We start from the raw sequence: 24,788 nt of genomic DNA, 5'->3' as shown, positions 1-24,788 counted from the left end.
TCTAGAGTCAGTCCTGGAGAACCCGTTGACCCAAGAATTTATTTATTTTTACAGAATCTTATTACATTTTCAGTCAAGACATGTATAAATCAGTCATTTCTATAAGTTTCAGGTTATATTTGGTTAATTTTCCAGCCTGAACTGTAAATCACTCATGGTTGAAAATGTGAGGATCTTTTCAGTTTTTACAGTTTATAAGTCCTTCAGACTGACTTCAGACTATTTAATGAGCTTCTTAAATCTTCTGTTTCTTCATTCAGTCCATCTTCAGTCAGTCACTGCTCAGAAAGGTCGATTTATTTTCTGTTGTTGGTGGTTTCCAGTCCAGATTTCTTCCCTTCATCTAGCTTCACCTCGTGTTCGTCCCTCAGCGGCTGGAGAAACGTTTCTTAACTGGGTTAATTCTGACGCTACGTCTGAAACATTAAACAGAAGATTGGTTTCAGCCACAACTGCAGCCTCAAAGAGTCCACAGAGACCCTGAGATAAGCTAAGTGAGGCTAAGCTCCTCCACGCAGGTTTAAGGAATAATCCAACAGCTGACGTGGAGAATAAAAAGAGAGGAAGATGTCTGGCTTCAGTGATGATGATGATGATGCAGGTGTGGATGGAGGCTGAGGGTTTCGTCTGTGGAGTTGTTGACCCAGTTCTAGCAGGGTTCTATATTTAGAAGTGCTTGGATCATGAAGATTATCTGGGTGCTGTAAGTGACGGATGTTTGACACAGAAAAGCTGCTGCTGGTCTCCATTTAATCATTCACTCTCACAGCTCAGAGCTTCCTGCTGCTGCTGTCTTCATGTCCTGCTGCTGCTGACAGGCTTCCTGCAGCCGCCAATGATGTGTGGTAGAAATACATCCTGGAAAGAAGACAGAAGCCTGTCAGCCAGCGAGCAGGGAAACACTGGAAGATAGACACATGTAAAAGAAGACAGAAGCCTGTCAGCCAGCGAGCAGGGAAACACTGGAAGATAGACACATGTATAAGAAGACTTACGCCTGTCAGCCAGCGAGCAGGGACACACTGGAAGATAGACACATGTAAAAGAAGACGGAAGCCTGTCAGCCAGCGAGCAGGGACACACTGCAACACAGAAACATGTAAAAGAAGACGGAAGCCTGTCAGCCAGCGAGCAGGGAAACGCTGCAACACAGAAACGTAAAAAAAAAAAAAAAAACTCCCCCCAAACATCCCACAGCGAGGTGAAAGAAAAACGTGTTAATACTGCAATGTTCAAAAACAGGAAAAGTGAGAATTTTGTATGTAAATTACAATACTTGTTACAATTAATACCCCACCATTGGTCGTTGGTTCTGATGGTCGTTGGTTCTGATGGTCGGTGGTTCTGATGGTCGTTGGTTCTGATGGTCGGTGGTTCTGTTGGTCGGTGGTTCTGATGGTCGGTGGTTCTGATGGTCGGTGGTTCTGATGGTCGTTGGTTCTGATGGTCGGTGGTTCTGATGGTCGTTGGTTCTGATGGTCGGTGGTTCTGTTGGTCGGTGGTTCTGATGGTCGGTGGTTCTGATGGTCGTTGGTTCTGATGGTCGGTGGTTCTGATGGTCGGTGGTTCTGATGGTCGGTGGTTCTGTTGGTCGGTGGTTCTGACCTGAACCAACAGTAAAGTTCTGTTTTACATCCTTCATGACTGATAATAATAAACATAAGCATGAAACACAGAGACGTTTCTGTTCTTGGAGGATTTTTAATTTTGTCATAAATAACCCTTATTCTACTTTACTTCTGTTTTAGTAATGTCTTGTTGTTTTTTGGTCTCTTCCGTTAAATCCAGGAACCCTTCTGTCTGCTTTGCTGAGGAGCTTTTATTTTGTTCCTGCAGACTGAAGCAGACGTTAACGAGCTGTGGAGGTGTAAATAACCTCGCCTGGGTTCCTGTGAGTCACTGGAGGATCTTTTAGCTTCATTTATTACTGGAGACCAGCTGGAGGCTGCAGAGACTCACAGGAAGATGTCTAGATGATAAACTTCACTTTAAATCAGACAAGAGGGCAGCAAAATGTGTTTCTGTTAAATGTAGTGCTTCTTATAAACCATCTGAACCCCAAAAAAGTACTTATTTTACATATTTAAGTTGTAATTTTGCTTCTTTTTGTGGTGATTTTGCATATTTTAATGGTGATTTTATGTGTATTTGTATTCATTTTGCATCACTTATTGCTCATTTTGAATTTTTATGTTGGAATTTTGCATATTTTTTGCCAATTTTTCATCTTTATGTGCTCATTGCATATTTTTTTTGCCAATTTTGTGTGTTTTAATGGGGATTTTATGTGTTTTGTGCTCATCTTGCATTGTTTATTATTTCATGTCTTTTTGTGGTTTGTCTTTGTGGTTGTTTTGAACAATTCTGAGGTGGTTTTGCATCATTTTGTGGTGATTTTCCTTACTTTTGCTGCTATTTTGCATGTTTTTATTGCAATTTTGCATGTTTTAATGCTAATTTTGTGTCTTCTGTGCTCATTTTGCATTTTTTTGTGATGATTTTGTGTCTTTATGTGGTGGTTTTTAACTCTTTTTGTGGTGATTTGAAGTCTTGTGTTGGTGTTCTTTTTGTTGTAATTTTGTGTCTTTAAATGGTGAGTTTATGTCTTTTTTAATGTCATTTTTATGGTGATTTTTTGTGTATGTCTTCATGTGGTCATTTTCAACCCTTTTGTGGTTATTTTGCATCCTTCTGTGGTTATTTTGTATCTTTTTTGTAGTTGTTTTGCATCGTTCTGTGGTTGTTTTGCATCGTTTTGTGGTTATTTTGCATCGTTTCGTAGTTATTTTTGCATCGTTTCGTGGTTATTTTGCGTCCTTCTGTGGTTATTTTGCATCGTTTCGTGGTTATTTTGCATCGTGTTGTGGTTATTTTGCGTCCTTCTGTGGTTATTTTGCATCGTTTCGTGGTTATTTTGCATCGTGTTGTGGTTATTTTGCATCATGTTGTGGTTATTTTGCATCGTGTTGTCGTGGTTTCACTTGCTCTTGCTGCTATTTTGCATCTTTGTCAGGTGGTTTTTGACGTGGATGTGATTTAAACGTTTGGCCTGTTTTTCTAAGATGCATTGTTAATGTTTAGAGTGAAAAATGAACGAGTTGAAATGAGTAAATCAGAGTGTTGATTGCTGATCTGTATCGGTGTATTTTACTGGTCAATCCAGCAGCTCTTCAATGCTTCGATCACGATCAATATGTTTATTCATTCTGAGCTCACATCAATCCACTTCCTGTTCCATCAGCTCAGCGTCGCCGTGGTGATCTTCTTCTTCCTCTCTGCTCCGTAGTGACGTCACGGTTGCCGGGCAACCTAGCGAGCAAAACAGATTCCCTCTGAGCAGAGGGAGGCCCCGGTCTGCACGTGCTCAGTGTGGACGTCCAGACAGCATCTGTGTGGTCTGTGGAGAAGAGGAGCTTCAGGGCTGACCTTCTAGTTTAAAGGAAACTATTCAGACATCCAGGGTTTAACTCCTCTGATCTAAAGCTGCTGCAGCGACACCAAAACCTCCTAAAACAGGTAAAAACCTTCAATTATTCCAGGAGTCAACTGAATATTTACACCTGAGGGCAGAAGAAAACATTATTGTGCAGATGTTTGCTGTCATTTGAAAGAAAAACGTGTATTAACTTAGCAGTTTATTAAAGTTCAATTAAGAAACTTATTTTGTGCCAATAATAAAACTAGAGGAGTCTGAGAGAAAGTCTAAAAATAACAAAATATCAGTAGAGTTTGGAGAAAACACAAAATTGGTTTAACATGTAAAAAAATATTTTAAAATAACAGGAACGTTGTCCAAGATGACTGTTTGTCCTCCAGAATTACACTGAATGTGTTCAACATGACAAAGACTGGTCCAAAGTATCTTCAGAACTGTCTAAAATGACTCCAACATCTGGTCACGATGTCTCAACATCTGTCCAACATGTCAAGAAAACATCCAGACTGACCTAAAACCTTAAAAATCATGTGAAAACTGTCCAAAGTGACTATATATGTATATATATATATATATATATATATATATATACACACCACATATATTAGTAGGTCTACTGGTTGGTGGTTCTACTGGCTGATGGTTCTGATGGTGATGAAGGTTTCTAATCAAAGCTCTGACCATTTTCTGACTTTCTGTTTGATTTGCTGCTAAAGGGAGCCGTTGGATTCAGCAGCTTCATGTTCTGGTTTCTGTTCTTCCTCTTATGCAAACTGTCCTCATTGATTCTGACCACAGTCAAACACTGAGGCTGCAGGTAGAAGCAGACTCACCTGTCTGCCAGCACCCAGTCACCATAGTAACATGTTATTATGCTATTACATTACACTTATTAGATAAACTGAGAGGAGCACGCAGCTTTAGGTTCCAGTTTTCTGTCAGCAGTGAACTGTGTTTTTTCTTTGGTTTTTGTATTAATTTACAGCTGAATCATAAATGATCTATTGGATAAAATGTAATAATGATCCCCCAAACGAATCAGTAGCTCTAAAATATCATGTCTGTTAAAATATACCAAAATTCCACAATTTTTTTGAGCCAGAAACAGTAAAAACTAAAAATACGGTCCGTTTTTAGCTCTTTCATGGTTCTTGAACTAATAATTTGTGGATGAATCTGGAAAAATTAACCACATGTAAGTTTAAAATTGGGACATTTTCTCACAGTTCTTTTAAAAATTCAGCAAAACACACCATGTGCTTTTGTCATGTGCTGACAAATATCCAGGGACTTTTGGGTTGAACTGCAGGCAGTGTTTCCACAGAGTAGAGATGTAAATAATTAAATATCTGTATGAAATAAAATCTGACTTTGCCTTCTGAATCTGGACCTCACATGTCTGTCTTCATGCTAACCTGGTCTTTCATTTCCAAACTACCTCCGTTTTCTTTCTGCAGGGTTTCTAAAAATACTCTGTCGTTTCTCCCTGGTGGATCTGAGTCAGTCGCTGAGCTTTTATCTCCTGGAACTTGGTGTTCTCTGGCAGCAGTCTCAGTTCAACCTGCTCTGAATGCAGAGCTCAGGTCATTTTTGTTCTTCTGGCTTTTCACCTGCAGCTTCATGTCACTGGTTCCATCAGCAGCTCTGATGTTGAAGATGTTTCTGTTTTATTTATGAATCTTTGTCACAAAAACACAGTCAGACATTTTGGTTCTTTCATGGATTTACTAAAGGTCTTCTGCAAATATGAAAATCTGTTGGGTCATAAATATACAAACAGAAATGTTAGTATTTGGATAAATTTGTCTGATTCCACCTCAGTTCGATTCTTCTGGTTTATCTTCGACTCTTCAGGACACTGTACCTGCTGTCAAACATGGAGGTGGCAGTATCATTATACCATCAATTTAACTGACTCAGACTTGTTTCTTCATCAGTCCACAGGTTCTTGATGGTTTAAGTCAGGACTTTGGGGAGACCATTCTAGAACCTTCATTCTATCCTAATGGAACCATTTCTTTACCACGTCTGATGTGTGTTTGGACTCATTGTCTGATTGAAACATCCAACTGTGTCCAAGATCAACCTTCTGCTGATGGTTTTAGGTTTTCCTGAAGAACATTGAGGTGATCCTCCTTCTTCATTATTCCATTTACTTTGTATAAACCTTCAGTTCCACAGAGCATGATACTGCCACCTCCATGCTGGATGGTAGGTTTGGTGTTCTTGGGGTTAATGGCCTCACCTTCAGTTTTTGTTCCATCTGACCACAGAACTTCCCTCCAGAACCTTTTCTCTGTCCATGTGATGAGTGGAGCTTTAAGGTTCTGCTTCTAGAGGAAGAACTTCCTTCTTCATGGATCCTCTAGAACCCTGTGGACTCTGACAGCTGTGTTCCAGCAGCTTCTCATTCATCTAGATCTGCTTTCTGATGATGATTTTCTTATGATTTTACTGATATAACCACTAATATGAGGCTATTTAAGCGTTTAATATTTAATTTCCATTCCAGAGAATGTTGCTGTTCACCGGAGTCATGTTTCTGTTTCTGTCTGCAGGTGTTTGGAGGATTCTGCTGGTTTCAGTCTGACTTCATTCTCACGGCTGCAGGACTTCTGTTAGAATCAGCTCATTTTTTTCATCCTCTGGGCTCATTTCTGGGAATATAAGTGACAAATTAAAGCCTCAGTTTCTGTGAGGATCCCGACATAAAGAGGCAGAGATGACGTCCCAGAACCTCTTCGCCTCGGTTCCACTTCACAACTCCACCAAAGGATAACGTCAGAAACCACCGAGGCATCAGACGTCCTCCCAGAACCAGAGACTCCTCAGACTCCAGGCTCCAGACTCCAGGCTCCAGGCCTTGGCCCCTTGGCATGATGGGAGACAGCAACTGGGTCTGTCTGAGCCCAGCGGAGTTCAGTCAGCTGCAGCAGTACAGCGAATGTAAGTAAAAAGCCATATAACCTGGTGAAAACATTACTTCTTCAGTTGAGCTATTTGAAGTTGTGTGCAGGCTAACAACGCTCTAGTTAGGTTACCTGATTTTTGTCAGATTTCTTGGACCTTTAGAGATGGTGGTCCCCACAGGTGATGATCAAAAGCCGGTCCCTATTTCACATCGACACCATATAAAACCCTTGTGCAGTTATGTTAGCACATGGATAAAAGTGGGAGTTTTCATGGAAAATGTGGAATTGTCTGAATGAGTCCAAACCTTTGAACAGTAGTGTACATATTGTAGTTACAAGGTCACCACTGATTAAATTGGAAGTCGTGCCAAATATGCAAATGATATTCAAATGAGGTCCTCATCAGCCATATTTATCTTTTTTCTTCTTTAATTTAACTCATATACAGTAGTACAAAGCTCTGGTGAATTTAATTTATTTTTATCAGATTTCTAGGACCTTCAGAGAGGGCGTCTCCACAGGTGATGATCAAAAAGCAGGTCCCCATTTCACATAGAGACCAGAATGTGTGTGTGTTGCTGCTTTGTTTGTTAAACTAAATGTTGTGGGTTTCATGCTGAAGCTCTCTGAAAAGAGAGAATCTATAAGTTTTACGGCAGCTCAACATATTTCTATCATTTTAACTAAATGGGAAGCTCTCAGAAAAAAACTAAAGACAGAAAACGGACACACATACATGGGAAAATATTTAATTAATGCTGCAGGATGCTCTAAATCACTCTGAGATGTGTTGGTGTTCTGTAAAATCAGGAAACTTCAACAGGTGATGTGGTTAACTGTATTTAGAATAAACAAGTCTTTCTAGAATGACTGGGGTGATTTTATATTCAATGCATCTGCACTGAAAAAAATTATAAAAGGCTGAAAAATGTCTTTCCAGGTGATGTAAGCCAGAATCCAAACTAGTTTTTTTCTTTGTGTGATGTTCTGATGGAGTTTGCTTCAGTATTTCTGAGGTAAATGGTTGGAAATGTATTCATATAAAGGACTGATATAGGGAATTATTTTGTGAAAATACAGACTATCTAATAAAATCACAGAAAAAAATGCATACGTTGACTTTTTACAAAAAAAAAACAGGCCACAACTGTAAATCACATCCACACAAAGAAATCTGCATTTTTATGAAGAGAAGTTTGTTCTTTTACAACATTTGACTATGAAATTACAATATTTTTTCAGTATAATCAGCTAAAAATATAATTTTTAACAGATATCTACTGTTATTTCCACTATTATGCTATATTCAGTGAATTAGTAGCACGTGTCTAATCACAGAAAAAACATTTTTAATTTGCACATTGACCCTAAAAAAACAGGTCAAAACTGCAAATAACCTTCACATTATTGAAATATATTTGATGTTATTTCCACTGTTCACACCTTATATTAAGTGAATTAATAGCTGAAAATAATATCCAGAAAAAACACAAAACGCCAAAACTAAATAGCATTCACACAAAGAAATGAGTGTTTTTCCATTTGTCAGTGTGATCAAATCCTGTTTCTGAGCTCAGAGCAGAGAGGCGATGAAGCAGCTAAAGATGCTGTTTGTGTTCAGATTTATGGTGCAGTTAAACGGAGTGAATCATCAAACTGTTACTGACGTGTTATCTGCTCTTTAATCTGCATCCTGTTACCGTCAGCCAGCCTCAGCAGCAAACTGATGGAATCTAATTAAGCCGGCAGTAATGGTCACGGTTCATTCATGAATCTTCTGCAGCTTCTTCATGGTAAACTGAGAGTCAGAAAATAATAAAGTCTGAGGAGAAGAGACGGCCTCAGGTTTACTCCACAGTTTGTCTCTTATTTGGGACCCAAAATAAAGCTCTGGTAAATATTTTCACCCTCAATAAATACATGTGAATTCATAAAAAGGATTTATTATCTCCATAAATGAAACTCCAACAGCAGTGAAATGTGGTGAGAGCAGACAGAACATTTCATCAGATCGACTGAATGGATCCAACAGAGGACCCTTAGAATGGAAGAAAAAGTGTAAAATGCTCAATGTTTCTGCATTTCACTGTTTTGAATTTTAAATTACACAAAAAATGTTTCAAAAAGGACTTCAAGTTTGTCCATAATTATTGACCATTTTTCAGAATGGCAATAATTAATATTTTTGGCCTTAGAATGAAAAGAAGGTCCTAAATATTTAATATTTGAACCAGGCTGGTAGAGTGTCTCCATAAAGTTTCTGTAAGTGTATATAGTATAGTATGTAGTATAGTATGTATATAGATGGAGTCTATTTCTGTTAAAACAATATTTCACCAACTGTTAAGGCTCTAACATCAGTTACAACAAATACAAATATACAACAAGGCAGGGTTTCATTTATTTGTTTCAGGTAGGCGTCCTTAATACAAATTTTTTTCTCCGGTGAAGTTGTATCAAGATGGAAGTCAAAAGAGTTGAGATATCTGCTCTCCTTTGTGCTGAACATCAGCCGGATGACCGTCCACAGAGTCGCGGAGAGGCTAAAGAATGGTGAAGATCTTTCAGGTCTTCACCATTCTTGAAAGATCACTGAAAGATCTTCACCATTAAGGACACCTGCCTATAAGGTAGAACTTTCAGTTTATTTAATGGAATTTTTCACTCCGACATGTAAACGTCTCTAAAGATCACGAAACCGAGTGTAACAGAACTTTTGCAAAGCCCGGTATATATCTATGGATGGATCCATATTTCCACTAAAATTCAGCCTTTGGTCCACATTTCTCCACCTGTTGAGGCTCTAACATCAGTAGAATCTGAAGTTGGACCAGACACGGTTCCAGTTTGTTTGGAAAATTGTCCCAAATGTCTTCAAATATCCAAAATAAGACTTGAACCTGCTCACACTGACCATATTGAATAACTGTTGGCCCTTAAAGATGAAAAAATGGAAAACAACTTAAAGGCTGGTTCTGAACAGAGATACTGGATCAGACTGAAGAGTTAATGATGTAAAGAAAAAAAAGTGAGTCCGTTGATAAATCAACCAGCAGCGTCTTCCTGTTTGACTCATTCAGCCTCTCAGCTGTTCAGGATGTGATGATCTGAGCCATGAATCAGAAGAAAACAGATCATCAGCTGCAGCTCTGATCTGATCGATACGTGTGGATTAAATGATCGTTATTAGACGTTAATTAGCAACAACAATCTGCTGCTTTTTTCTTCACATTAGAGCTGCAATGATTAATCGATTAGGCTTCAATGAACTGTTTTAATGATCAGTTAGTCAGTTTGAGTCACTTTTAAAAGGAAAAAAGCCAAAATTCTTCCCTCTGTGACAGTAAACTAACGATCTTTGGACTAAACGAGACAAATCTGACTGGTTGTTGTCACATTTTAGGACTCAGCCTTAAAAGTGACCGTGTCTTTGTTTATGAAGTTTATTTCTAAAGCAGCTCATCCTGCAGCAGTTATTCAACGTACTTCACAGGAAAATGTAAAAAAAAAGAAATGAACTAAACTGAAATTAAACAAACACTGGATAAAGATCAGAAAGATTAACAAAAAGAGATGAAAAATAAAAGCATCTCAGAGACAAAGTCAATAATAAACTAAAAACTAAGTTAGTAAAAATGCATAAAAGTTAAAGGTAGTTTCTTAACGTTTATTTCCAGTGTAGATGAACCTGCAGGTGTTACAATGCTTCATTGGAGTTTAATTTGAAATGCTGTAAATCATGTTTTTCCCTTTTTACAAACCAAACTGTGTTTTTATCCTGTGAAGGCTTTCATGATCTGGGTTTTAAAAAGTGTAAATGTCCTAAAAACTGATTATTACTGTCTTCAGACTCCACCAAGAAGCTGAAGGATGTTCTGGAGGAGTTCCACGGTGAAGGAGTTCTGTCCAAATACAACCCGGAGCAGGTGAGTCGACGCTTTTACCTGCTGATCGGAAACACTCCTCTGATTCAGGAAAACATCGTCCATGTTTCTGATGAAGTCTGAGGATCAGGTTCAGCTTTCAGATCAGATCAGTCTGGAGGCTGATTCCTGGGGGTTTTTTGGTTGGTTTTCTGCTGAGTCACTGAGCATTCTGGTGGCGTCATCTTGACCTGGAGTGGACGTCCAATGCCTCATGAAACTATCGTCAAACCTCTGACTGTTGTTAAACTGAAATGAGGACGATTCAGCAGCTGATTTCTGGCCTCAAATGTTGTCAGAAACTGTTTTTGAAATGAAACAGAAAGTTCACAAGCAAGACGCCATGTTGGTGTGAGTCCATCATAGAAGATTCTGGAACCTAACAACCAGACAGAGACAGAAAATTAACATTACGACGCACAGAGACCAAATGGCAGCAGTTTATTGAACGTTTACCGAGTGGAAACCAAATTAACTGATGTTTCTGCATTTTCTTCAAAATGATGGACACAAAGTCAGGTGTAAATTTTGAGACACAAAATGACCAACTAGAACAACAACAACCATGGAGAGACACAAAATGAGCAATATTAGACAAAAAATAACGAAAATTGAACAGAAACGACGACAAAGGGATAAAATGGATATAATCAGACACCAAATGTCCCAAATGTGACACAAAACCACCAAAATGGATCAATGAAATACCACAAAGAGACAAAATGACAACAAAAAGGAAAGAAAAAGACACAAAATGATCACAACTAAACATAAACATCAACAAAATAAGAGACAAAAAGCCTTAAATCAAACAGAAGCAGTACCCAGAAAGGGATAAAATCACTAAAATCAGACACAAAATGACCAAATCTGGAACAAAAACAACCATAAGATGCAAAACAACAACAAAGACACACAAAAATAACAAAATGAGACAAAAAAAATGACTAAAATTGAACAAAAACAATCAGCACAAAGAGACAAAACAACTAAAACCAGACACCAAATGTGACACCAAACTACCAGAATGGACCAAAAAATAAGAGACAAAATGACAACAAACAGAAGGAAAAAGACACAAAATGATCACAAATGAACAAAACCAACCATAGCACAGATTGTTTTAGGGACAGAAATTCATGTGTTTCATTGATTTGAGTTTTAGGAGTCATTAGAAACCAGACTGAGCTGATAAACATGGATGGAAGCTTTGGTTCTGTTTGGTTATTGATCACTTTAATTAATGCTAATATCGGTCAATCTCCAGTGTTTCTGATCACTTCTATGATCAGGAAAGTTCTTTAATTTTCATGAAACACTCGTTAGAACCTGAACTGGGATTTTTACTGCGTCTGAACCAAGAACCTGAACCCCAGTGGTGCTTTTTCATCGTTCAGTCCTGATTTAAACCTTTCTGTGGTGATTCTACATGTTGTGGTCTGATGTTCGGTGGTTTTAGCTCCTGCTGTCCTCAGAGGGTTCCTTCCTCTCCTTATCGTCGGCTCTGAGCATCTCTGCCGACATGACGAACAGCTCGGCTGGACGTTTGGCGCCGTTCGGTCCAGACTGACCCGGCGGTCGGTTGGCGCCGCGATGCCGCTGCCATCTATCAGCGTGCACGTGGGCGTGCACGTCTCTGCAGTGAGTCATGGGTCGGTGGTGGCAGCTGGAGTGGATCTCTATTAGCTGCTTTTAACCACAGCGTCCTGTAGCTCCAGACAGGAAACCCTGACAGACACGCTCAGAACCAATGTTGGATTTTATGGATCATTCCAGAACTGGAGGATGTTTTACATCCAATAATACAAATATTAAACCCTAAATCATGCACTATCTGTGTAAATATTCCTGTTCTGAGACCAAATCTATAAAATCTAGGAGAAGAGAATGTTTTTAATATTTTAAATACCAAATAAGTCTGGAGTTCCCCTAAATCCCATTTTTCTCTTGTCCCAGCCCCCTGAGGACCAAACTGAATCTCTAATTAAACAATTCAAATCTAATTTAAATCTCCTTTTTTTGTTTTTTTTTTAATTGATGTCACTGTAATTGTAGGAACATTTTTTAATCAACATAATATTTTAAATAATAATTATTATGCATAAAATGTGAGTCCCACAACCTGTTAGCAGAACCTGTTGATGATAGTTTTTCTCATTTTGTGCCTCATTTCTGTCATTTTGTGTCTCATTTTGTGTCTCATTTTGTCTCATTTTTATCATTTTGTGTCTTGTTTCTGTCATCTTGTGTCTCGTTTCTGTCGTTTCATGTCTTGTTTCTGTCGTTTCCATCCTCCAACAGTGTTCCTACAGAATGTGCAGATCAAAGCTATGTCCTCTCTTCTATTTTCCATCTTTTCATCCATTGTCAGCCTTAATTGAATGTCTCTCTCTACCTCATATTATCAGGATCAGACTCATTCTTTGGACTGTTTTCCATCAGTGGTCAGCAGTAACAGCTAGCTAAATATCTAGCTTCTACTGCTGAGAAAAAGATCACATTAGCATGGATTAGAGTAGGGTTCGCAACAACACAGAAAACATGGAATAAAAATGAGCCAATCAATACCTATTATTGATCAATGTGGAGCAGAAAACTGGAGAAGAGAAAGTTTACTTTTTAAGCATTTAGAAGCCCAGATGTCCTCCAGTTCTGGAAAAGACTCGTATCTTTTAAAACAAACAGCTGCTTCATTACTTCCAGAATATTTAAAGACTCGACTCGTTCATGTCATTTCTGCTGATGCGACTGATTTTAGGAAGCAAAAATGAATCAGAAAACCTTAAAATCAGGACAAGATCTATTTGTTTATTTATCACTTGAACAGACTCCATCCTCTGTTAAATGATTTTAGATAATTCGTCCCCTGCAGCTGGTCGATAAACTCTCACTGAGCAGATCATCATCGGTCCAACTGGTCGTTCTGTCATCAGGAGAAAACATCTCAGCTCCAAACTACAACAAACAGGTCGTTTGTGTTTCTGATGGACCAAAAGACGAGCGTAAACTTTCCCAACAAAATGACAGTTGTACAGTTTCTTTCAGCTTTTATCCAAAGCGACGTACATCTGAGAGTGGATCAGCATGACGCAGACAGGCAGCACTGAGGACATGGCCTCCTGACTGGACTACTGCACCCTGACCGGGATCTGAATCATGGGGTGCTATCACACAAAAAAATGAGAAAAAAAACAGAGCGAAGGGTTTCAAAGAGATGCAACACAATGAAGATGTGACACAAAACGACAAAACTGGAGCAAAAAACACCATAAAGACACACAAAATTAACAAAATAGAGCAAAAACAGTGATCACAAAGACAGAAAATGACAACAGCAAGATGCTAAATGACTGAAATCAGACACAAAAGGTCCCAAATGCAACACAAAACAATCAAAATGACAAAAAAACAACCATGAAGAGATGCAAAATGACCGATATGAGACATAAAATGACCAAAATGGGACCACAGAGATTTTTTAAAAAAGCAACAAAGAGAAGGAAATAGACTAAAATCAGACCCAAAATGTCCCAAATGTGACAAAAAAAACAACGAAAATAGAACACAAAATGACCACAGAGACAAAATGACAACAAAGAAAAGGAAAAAAGACATAGAAGCAACCATAAAGGAGCAAAAATCAACAAAAGACACAAAATGCTTTAAATCAAACAAACGGTGCCTACAAACAGAGTAAAGGCAACAAAGAATTGAAAAATCACTCAAATCAGACATAAAGCTACCAAAATTGGAAGAAAAACAACCATAATAAGATGCAAAATGAACAAAATACAACAAAAGCAATGATCACAACCACAGAAAATAAGATGCAAAATGACTGAATCAGACAGAAAACAACCAGAATGGAAGAAAAGCAGCGATAAAATGATGCTAAAGCGCTCTGATCTACTGGAGCCTCCACAGTTCTGCAGGTTTCATCTCTGAATGCAGAATGAAAAGGACTAAATGAAGCGTGTAAATGTGTCAGAGCTGCCCCGAGGGAACGTTCACAGAAGAATCCTGAGGAACATGTTCTCCACCAGAACCTCCTCTTTATGCTGTGAAACCTGAAACATGGAGGGAAGCTGCTGGTTGTTTGTCCTAATAAGGAGAAGACATGAAGAACCAGGAGGACTCTCGTCACGTCCTGGAGGGTTCTGCTGCACTTTGTCCTGTTTTGGTCTGAACCAGAGCTCCACAGTTCTTATATTTAATCAGTTTATTTGATTTACTGGCTCTAAATCTGTCTAAACCCTGAGAGGAAGACCTGGAGGATCTGTGGCTGCTGGAGCAAAGATCAGGTGGAGTCCTTTAATAACGTCTGGTTGAGCTGAAGGTGGAGGAGATGCTGAAGTGCTGCACATTTAAACTAAATAAAGTGGTGGAACACTACAATGTTGGTGTTAATTTAAATCTAAATCTATAGAAATAGATGTCCAAAATAAGACTAATATGAATCTGTTCAGGAGTTCCTATAAGTGTATATCTATGGATGGATCCATATTTCAAGGTTCGAGTTTGTTCAAAAGAAGATAGAAATCTTTCAAAAATGTCTTAAAACTTGTCCAAAATGCCTCTAAATTGTCCATAATGACTTGAAATCTATTAGAAATGACTCAGATTTAACCAAAGTCTCTTGAAACGTGTCCACAATAAGATGAAGTTGGTTTAAAATGACTCAAAATTATTTTAAAAATGACAATAATTAATGATTCTTGGCCCATCCAGGCTGGTCTCGTGTCTCCATAAAGTTCCTGTTAGTGTATATCTATGGATGGATCCATGTGTCTACTAAAATACAGATTTTTGTCCAGATTTCTCCACCCGCTGAGGCTCTAACATCAGTAGAATCTGTTAAAGTTTGACCAGACACGGTTCCAGTTTTCAGATGTTTAGACATGAAATGTGTCCGAGTTGCCTGGAAAATCCAGACTGACTTTATTTATGTATTAATATAAATACAAATAAAGGCAGTCTGGCTTTGTGATGATACGAGACAATTTCAAAAAGGAGGGGCTAACGAATGCAGCTTGAACGAGAAAGAACCAATCAGCGTAACACGGATGTGACGCACAAACAAATCGACCTTGAAGTCCATGTAGTCCAAACAACAATGACATGCAGCCGAGAAAGCGTCGCGGTGAATGATTACTGCCGTTTTTGTCACAAAAATCTGCGAATACATGGGGTACTCTCAAGTACAACACTTATTTTTGAAAAGGCTACGCAACAAAAGACTCCTTAGAACGATTAGCGGTGTTAGGAATAACTTTAAATCGGAGCCAAACCAAGTCGGTGCGTATGTGTAAAAGTTGCTTAAATTTACTCACACGTTTGGAACGGGATTTTCCTCTGTACAAACAACGGCAAGAAGCCGAAAGTAACGAGCCATCCACTGCCTCCTCATCGTCGGAAACGTCAAGTGAAAAGAGGCAACGACTAACGCCATCCAAAACGCCAAGAGACCACAAAAAGATTCGCTTTGCCCCCCCCCCCGGCATCATCTTCGAGGCGCTGAAGATGACACAGCATTAGCTTCCGCCTCCCGTGCTATGATTGGTCGTACCAAACTGGACCGGGAGGGAAACACGATTCAATTCGCCCAATGCCAAACTGACTCTCCTGTATCTCCTAACATGGAGATAGGAGATTACATGGAGATTCAGTTTGGATTTTCCAAGCTAGTGTCCGAGATGATGCTAAATTTGTCCAAAATGACACCAAATAGATCCTGTGAGTTTGTTTCCTACCTGTTGGAGCTCAGGTGTAGGTTTTAGGACGAAGCACCTCCTCCTAACCTTCTCTTCTTCTGCTCCCTCACTGTTAACCAGAAGCAAGACGTTCTGAACCAAGTAAGCTCCGTCCGGCGGCTCTGCATGCTGTGTGGTGTTGATGTTCATTCAGTCCATGAACACCTCATCTCCTCGGCCCGTCAGAGGCCGGAGGTCATGGTGGCGTTCAGGACTGCAGCTCAGGTGTTGCTGTTCCTGGTTTTCTCCAAAGCTTAGTCTGGATGCAGCTTCCATTCCACATCAGCCATGGCTCCAGATCCAGGCTGCAGACCTTCATTTCAGGACACCTCCAGCTGAAGTCCATCTCATTCTTCTCTGCTGTCATGGCCGTACAGAGTTAATGGTGTGACCTCCATCCTCCACCCAGAAGCTAACCTCTCTACTGTTTCCTCCTGCAGCCCATCGACTATGAGGGCTTCCAGCTCTTCATGGCCACCTACCTGGAGAACGACATCCCAGAAGAACTGTGTCAGCATCTCTTCACCTCCTTCAAGAGCAAGACGGGCGGATGTTCTCCAGACCAGTCCAGAGCTGGAACCAGTCTACTGGGTGAGCTGCTGATTGAATGTTTAGTCACTGGTGGTGGATGTAGCTCTGTGCTAACTTTAGCCTTGAGGCTGTTTTTATGAGAGCATAACCAGTAGAACATGGACCTAAGAAAAAATGATTTAAGAGCACTGTTAAAAGATTCATTCATAGATTTGTAAACCTGATGTTGTGAGGAGGTTGTAGGAAGCCTTGTGAAGACAAACATCATGCTAGTAAAATAAAGTGTGCTGGAAAACAGGAAGTAAACACAAACAAAGGAATAAAAAAGTAAATAGAAAGCAGACTGCATCCAGCTGAACGGTGCTGCTTCTCTCCCACTACACTCACATATTTATGCTCTACTGTTCCAAAGTTCAGGCTCACTTAGAAATGTCCTTATTTCTGAAAGAAAATCAGCATGTGGACCAGAATGTGTGTGTGCTGCTGCTGCTTTGTTTGCTAAACCAAATGTTGTGGTTTTCATGTTGAAGCTCTATGAAAAGAGAGAATCTATAGGTTTTACTTTAAATCAACAGTTTTCTATAATTTTAACTGAATATAAAACTGTCAGGAAAAACTACATACAGAAAACAGACACACATACACTACTGTTCTAAAGGTAGGCTCATTTAGAAATGTCCTTAATTATGAAAGAAAAGCATTTTTTTCCAATGCAGGTTCCATTAAATGAACGATAAATCCAGTGTAGACATAATTAATGTGGTAAATGATTGTTCTAGCTGTAAACAGCTGATTTTTAATGGAATATCTCCATAGGGGTCCAGAGGAACATTTCCAGCAACCATCACTCCTGTGTTCTAATGCTACATTGTGTTAGCTAATGGTGCTGAAAGGATAACTGATGATTAGAAAACCCTTGTTCAGTTATGTTAGCACATGGATAAAAGGGGGAGTTTTCATGGAAAACATGGAATTGTCTGGATGAGCCCAAAGCTTTGAACAGTGGTGTAGGTCAACTTTAACTAATATAGAGCAACTTTATCTCATTCAGAGTGTTTCTATGAGGCTGCTGCTTAAATCAGACAAATAAACTGAACTTCAGAGGTAGATTCTCTCTGAGGACTCTGGATCTGTAGAACTAAATAAACTAAAACCTTCCTTTCTGACCGTCAGCAGCGTTTTATTTCAGCTGACGTTTAGCGGTATTTAAGGCTGTAACTGTGGAGGGCAGCAGCTCCTCATGTCCAGGCCATCTAACAGAGCTGGATGAGTTCCTCCACGTTCCCCGGTGGTCCTCTGTGGGCCCAGAACCAGGATCTGCTGGAGGAGCAGCTGAGCGGCCAGATGGAGGCTGAACTATGTTCTATTCTGGGCGCAGAGTGCAGGAGGCCCAATGTGAGCGACAGTTTGTCACTTTGGGGAGTCGAACGGCGTTTCAGACGGATTAGTTTGTGGGAACAGTTGGAGGCCGACACCTTCAGGAACCGTCTGATCCCCTGGTCTGGTTCCACCACGTCAGTCTGGAGAGTAGAAACCTGATGGAGATAGAATCATGGAGACGTTTCTAGACAGGAGGCGTAGAGAACATTTAACTGATCGGATGTTTAGTCTAGAGAAGCAGCTGATTGAAACGTTCCTTAAGGTTGCTTTGAGAACATCCTTCATCTCTTATCGTTAGTGAAAGGTTTTGTAGAAGAACGTTCTCCTAATGTTCTACCTTTAATAAATCACAGTACAGGAACGTTCTGAAACATTCCGTCATCCAAAGGCCTCGAGAACATCTGGAGAATATCTGTGGAATGTTGGACATTTGTCATCATGGAACATTATGAGAATGTTAAAAGAATAACGTTCAATGAAATGTTTCCCCAAGAACATCCTCACAACATTTCACCCAGAATGCTTCACTTGTGTTATATTAACAACTTCCAGGAACGTTTTTAAAGAACGTTCTGTCATCTAAAGGCCTCGAGAACATCTGGAGAACAGTTTGTGAATGTAGGATTAAGAACGTTCTTTGTTTTCATTGTGGAAAGAATGTTCTACATTATGAGAACGTTCCAAAGCGTTCTATATAAACAACATTCTGTCCTTTAAATGCCTCAAACATCTTGGAAAATATTTATGGAATGTTGGTTTGACAACATTGTGACAATGTTTCGTCAAAGAACGTTCTTTCATGTGTTTCCTCAACAGCATCCTCAGAACATTTTACCCAGAATGTTCCACTTGTTAGTTTAACAAACTCCAGGAACGTTTTTAAAGAACGTTCTGTCATCTGAGGCCTCGACAACATCTGGAAAATGTTTTCTGAATATTGCATTGAGAACATATTTTGTTTGTTTTTATTGTGGAGAGAACGTTCTAGGATGTGTTCCCTCAACAAAAAGGCAAAGTGTTCTACCTTTAACATACCACATTTCTAAAACGTTCTGTAGAAGCAACATCCTGTCATTTAAAGACCTCGACAACATCTTTAAAACGTTTTCTGATTGTTGCTTTGAGAACATCCTTCATCTCTTTTCATTACTGAAAGAGTTTGTAGAAGAACGTTCTCCTAATGTTCTACCTTTAACAGGAAGACAAAGTGTTCCACCTTTAATAAATCATATTACAGCAACGTTCTGAAACATTCTGTCATCTGAGGTCTCTGTAGTTTCTGGGAAATATTTCTGGAACGTTGGTTTGAAAACATCATGAGAGCATTTAACAGAAGAACGTTCTGTAATGTGCTCCTTCAACAACATCCTCAGAACATTCATTTAGCAAATTCCATTAATGTTTTTAGAGAACGTTCTGTCATCTGAGGCCTTGACAGCATATCTGTGTTATCTAACAGATCACATGAGGAGAACGTTCTAAAACGTTCTGTAGAAACAACATTCTGTCATTTAAAGGCCTTGAGAACATCTGGAACCCTTTCTGAATGGTGGTTTAACGTTCTTCCTCTCTTATGATGGAACGTTGTCAGAATGTTTCATAGATTCTGTAATATCCTCAGAACATGGTCAGAATGTTCCACCTTTGTTAATTTATCACGCTACAAGAACATTTAAAAAAACACGAGGCCTCCATAACATCTTTTAAATGTTTTCTGAATGTTGCTTTGAGTTGCTCTCACAGAACATCATCCTCTAAATGTTTCAGATAAAGCTCTTTGTTCTGCTCTAATCTCATCAGAACATTGCTAGAAATCATAAATGTCCCTAAAACGTTCTTTAAACAGCAGATTATGAGTTGTAAACGTTATAAGAACTCGTAGATAACGCTCTCTGGATGCCTTCTTCTGTTAAGTCTTTAAAAATCTCTTTCAAATGTTCTTTCTGACACAGAAGGATCTTTGATGTTCCTTTTAAAGAGTTTTTAAGCATCATCAAAGAAAATGAGCCGCAGCAGCAGAATAATCAGACGCTCAGACTCTAAAAATGTCTTTTTAACCCTTTTGTTGACTGGATTTTATTCACTGAAGCACAGCAGAGATGTTTGTTCACCAAATGTTCAGAAATAACAGAAATACGTGTTGATTTCTGTCAAATGAGATGACAAAGACTCACTTTCTTTACTTACTGTTGCATGAAAAACCCCGTATATGTAGAAAGTACTATTAGAAGCCACTAACAAAGATATTTCTACGTGCAGCAGGAATTATTTATCCTGATCTTTCATCTTTCTGAGGCACAAACAAATATATCAGGACTCCATGTCCGGAGGAATGAATACAGGTGCCATATTAAACGTAATAAATTCATTTATTGTGTTCAGTTAATGAAGAACCTGATGGGTGTTTTATTAATCGGTGCGTTTGGAGTCGGTGTGTGATGGTCTGTGCTGCCCCCTGGTGGACTGAGCTGCTTACTGCTGCTATTAAACCCTGTCTGAGGAATAACGTTCACCGGACGCCTTTAACGCTCGTATCGTCCTGTGGGTCAGATCAACCCGCTATAAAGTTTGAAAATGTGGGAAAAAAAAAATCACAGTAAAACTTCTGATGTCCACATTGTCAACATTTTTGGGAAATTTTTGAGCCTTTTTTGTGGAAAAAGAAAATGTTTCTTTAAGAATATTTACAAAAAAATCAACCAAAATTCGTTAGATTTTGGTTGATTATTTTGTGAATGTGCTTAAAGAAAATATCAGAAGTTTTTCTGATATATATGTAATCACTTTAGATATTTTTAGGATTTTTTTTTTTTGGAAGATTTGTCTCATTTTTTGAAAATATTTACAAGAATTTTTTTGCCAAATTTGGGGGATTTTTTAAAAATAAAACTTTTAAGGGAAAGTTTTAAGGTATTGTTGGAATTTTCTGAAGGTTTTGCAAATTTTCAGAAATTTGGAGATTTTTTTTGCTGAATTTTTGTGCTTTTTCAGACAAGGAAACAATATTTTAAATGAAGACAATGGGAGGGTTAAAGAATATAGAACATAAAACATGACAAAGAGTTTCTAAATATGATCTGATCAGTTTCTAAACATGATCTGTCTGTCCTGAGCTCCATGAAGGTCATAAAGTCTGTCGCTTTTCTTTCTTCTCCTCCAATCACGGCCTCAGAAGCTCGCTCCATTGATGCAGGCATCTCTATTCAGACCGAAGTGGCCTGTGCCCCCATCACAGGTACCAGAACCAGGTCTGAGCGGGTCCATGTCCAGACCTGCTGCTGGTTGTTGCTCTTGTTGTTGTGGTGACTTGCTGGTATTTTGATGACAGTGATGCTTTGTGATGCCGTGGTTTTATGACCTACTTCCTGTCCTCTGTGCTCCTTTGGTTTTTGATATTTGGATTGTGTTTGTTTTTGTTGCTTCTTATGCAGGCTCCATCAAACTGTTCACCACCTTTAAAGTTTCCTCTTTGGCTGCTTTTCAACACCGAACCAACGTCAATTTCATTAGTTGTTTTTTTTTTTTTACCAAAAATTAAAAAAAAGATTCTTTCATGTCAAAATGTAAACAGATTTCTACAATATCAGTAAATTATAAATGTAAAAGGAGTGATTTATAAATATTCAGCTCCTTTCAAGTGGCTCTCATGTAACTTAGCTGCAGCCAGTTGGTTCCAGAAGTCCTTAATGGATGATCTGAGGTCAGTGATGGAGGATAAACACTCCTGGATCTGGGAGGCTCAGAACTCCTGGATAGAACTACACCATGAAGACTGAAGAACCAAGAAACTCTGAGGAAAGCTTGTTGAAAGCATCAGTGAGGACGGTACAAGAACATTTAAAGTTCCTGAAGCTCTCCTGGAGTCCAGTCAAAGGAAGATGGAACATGAATAAATGTGACCAGAGCAGGACGTCCTCAAGACCTGAGAGACTAGAGAGGAAGATTTTGTTGACATTTTTTTGTAATAGTCAGAAAAACAAAATGACGTTGACTGTGATTTAAAATCTAAAAGCAATTAAAGGGGAAACTTCCAGGAGACTGAACCTTTTTCTGGGCTCAGTAACCAGCCTACCCTGTCTCTAACACACCCTACCTTCATCTGTCACTGTTAATATGTTAGTTTTAACCTCACTGCCTCTGTTTGTTGTATTTTCTGTCTCTTATTGTGCTGGTGACCAACAGGGATGAATGGGAAGAGCATCCTGTCAGCGATGGGCCGGCACACTCCCGAGCACTCAGCTGTGATGAGCACGGCGGGTTCAGGAGCCACCACCTCCCCTTGTTCATCCCGGTCCTCCTCTCAGCGCTCAGGGGCCGGGGGCCACACTCCTGGGGGGCCCCACAGGTCACCCTGCACCCAGGTCAAAGCCTCTGAGGCCAGCAGCAACGCCCTGAGTCCCAACGCTGGTCCTGCCAGGTCCCCAGTGTCCCCCAGACTGTCACCAGGTGAGCTGAAGGTGATGCTCCCCAAAATGGAACCTTATGTCCATCAGAGTAGATGCTATGTTTGGTAGACATCACCATGAATAACATCCCCACTGTGAAGCATGGTGGAGGCAGCATCATGATGAAGCACAGTGGAGGCAGCATCATGATGTGAAGCATGGTGGAGGCAGCATCATGATGAAGCACGGTGGAGGCAGCATCATGATGAAGCACGGTGGAGGCAGCATCATGATGAAGCACGGTGGAGGCAGCATCATGATGAAGCATGGTGGTGGCAGCATCATGATGAAGCACGGTGGAGGCAGCATCATGATGAAGCACGGTGGTGGCAGCATCATGATGTGAAGCATGGTGGAGGCAGCATCATGATGAAGCATGGTGGAGGCAGCATCATGATGTGAAGCATGGTGGAGGCAGCATCATGATGTTGTCACCACCATGCTTCACATCATGATGGTTTCGAGATGAACCTGAACCTGGTTTCTGGATAAACCTGAACCTGGTCTCTGGACAAACCTGAACCTGTATCTGGTCCTCGCAGACCGGAGTCGCTCTGAGAAGCTGCTATCGCTGAGAAGGAGCCCATCGCCCCAGAAGGGTTCCCCCCTGCCGTCGCCCCAGGTGGTGTTCCTGAAGGACATCGTGTGCTACCTGTCTCTGCTGGAGAGGGGGACACCTGAGGACAAGCTGGAGTGTGAGTCCTCTACAGCTGTGTGTGTGTTCATGAGGGACCTGGACCAGGATCTGAGCTCGGTAACCATGGTAACAGATGCTGATGGTCCAGATTAAAGATCTATTAAAGGTCCCAGTAGAAGGTCCAGTGGAGGTGGATGCTCATGAGAAGATCTGAGTTTTAAATTTAAATGTTTAAACCACTGAATTAGAATTAAAAGTTGCAGCATGAGTGTGATTCATTCACAGTGTTTATATGTTTGTTATTTCAGATGTTAAATATGATGTTATGTATTTATTTTTAGCCCTCGTGTCATCCCAAACTGACCCGCTTTAAAGTTTGAAAATGTGGGGAAAATATATATTTTTACAGTGAAGACTTCCACATTTTAAACATTTTTGGGAATTTTTGAGCATTTTTTGGTGGAAAAAAAGAAATGTTAAAGAAACATGTTTCTTTAAGAGCATTCAGAAAAAATTAACCAAAATCCAACGAATTTTACTGGATTTTGGTAGATTTTTATGTGAATGTTCTTAAAGAAAATATGAGAAGTTTTACTGATATATATGTAATCATTTTAGATATTTTTAGGATGTTTTGGAAGAGGTTTATTAGTATTTACAATTTACATATTATTTTAATTTTTAATATTTCTAAAATATTATTTCTTGCCAAGTTTGGGTTTTTTATTTTTAAATAAAACTTTTAAGGGAAACTTTTAAGGAATTTTTGAAATTTTCATCCTAAAGATTTTGCAAATTTTTTTATAGAGTTGGGGAATTTTTTGCTTAATTTTTGGATTTTTTTCAGACAAGGGGACACTATTTTTGGTGCCATTGAATGAGGACAACAGGAGGGTTAATTAGTATATTATGTTATTTTAGAATTACTTTTTAGAATGAATCCAACATGCCTGATCAGTTCAAAAAACGAATACTTGTGAGTTTTTTTGTAAAATTTAAGAACGATTTGAAATGAGCATTGGCATAATTTCACAAAGTATCAGTTCAAACTTAAAGAAGGTGGATTTTCAGCGTACATAAAGTTCTTTAACATGACGCGGTTCTTTAGGAAAAATTATAAATCTAAGTTAAAATAAGAACAATTCATCAACGTCTCAGTTCAAAATACTGCCTTATTTAAAATAGCATTCTAAAAACACAGAAACTGTTAAATCTACCCCATAAATCCAATAAATAAATGAAAGAAGAAAGTCTCCTTCTCTGACCAGTAGAACCTGCCGTTCTGCTCTGAGGTTCTCCGTTCCTCCCTGCAGCAAGTTAATCTAATGAACTGTTTTGGTTCCAGCATTAGCTGAGCGGCTAATCTCTGCTAACAAGCAGAACGTTCTTAGTTCTAGCAGCTGGAACCCGTCCAGGAACTGGCATGACGTGTTCTCTGTTCTCTCTGCAGTCATGTTCCGCCTCTACGACACCGACGGCAACGGGGTTCTGGACAGCTCGGTGAGTTCCACATCCACGTTGTCTCTCTGTGTTCTCTGTGTTCTATCCATGTTCTATACATGTTCTCTTTATGTTCTCAGTCTGTTCTCAGTCTGTTCTCTGTGTGTTCTCAGTCTGTTCTCTGTGTGTTCTCAGTCTGTTCTCTGTGTGTTCTCTGTGTGTTCTCAGTCTGTTCTCTGTGTGTTCTCTGTGTGTTCTCTGTGTGTTCTCTGTGTGTTCTCTGTGTGTTCTCAGTCTGTTCTCAGTCTGTTCTCTGTGTGTTCTCTGTGTGTTC

At 39.4% G+C, this 24,788-nt stretch overlaps 1 protein-coding gene across 9 annotated transcripts in view; it reads left to right on the top strand.

Annotated features, from left to right (window-relative positions):
- The window catches only part of LOC110972062 (diacylglycerol kinase beta), a 134,495-nt gene that overhangs the window by 33,151 nt on the left and 76,556 nt on the right, over positions 1 to 24,788 (top strand). For 3 of the 9 annotated variants that reach the window (XM_051958715.1, XM_051958716.1, XM_051958712.1), the window contains 9 exons: positions 3,287 to 3,516; positions 5,995 to 6,382; positions 10,198 to 10,274; positions 16,103 to 16,123; positions 16,462 to 16,612; positions 21,105 to 21,167; positions 22,115 to 22,378; positions 22,920 to 23,072; positions 24,465 to 24,514. In XM_051958715.1, coding sequence (XP_051814675.1) covers positions 6,313 to 6,382; positions 10,198 to 10,274; positions 16,103 to 16,123; positions 16,462 to 16,612; positions 21,105 to 21,167; positions 22,115 to 22,378; positions 22,920 to 23,072; positions 24,465 to 24,514 — 849 coding nt within the window. In that variant the 5' untranslated portion in view covers positions 3,287 to 3,516; positions 5,995 to 6,312. Of the gene's footprint in view, positions 1 to 3,241; positions 3,517 to 4,893; positions 5,020 to 5,994; positions 6,383 to 10,197; positions 10,275 to 16,102; positions 16,124 to 16,461; positions 16,613 to 21,104; positions 21,168 to 22,114; positions 22,379 to 22,919; positions 23,073 to 24,464; positions 24,515 to 24,788 lie in introns of all 9 variants that reach the window. The other 6 variants (XM_051958713.1, XM_051958718.1, XM_051958714.1 and 3 more) reach the window with 6 other exon arrangements.

The sequence above is a fragment of the Acanthochromis polyacanthus genome, chromosome 14 (genome assembly GCF_021347895.1).
Source record: "Acanthochromis polyacanthus isolate Apoly-LR-REF ecotype Palm Island chromosome 14, KAUST_Apoly_ChrSc, whole genome shotgun sequence".
In the NCBI taxonomy this organism is placed as follows: domain Eukaryota; kingdom Metazoa; phylum Chordata; class Actinopteri; family Pomacentridae; genus Acanthochromis; species Acanthochromis polyacanthus.
This window is presented reverse-complemented; position numbering and strand designations above follow the sequence as displayed.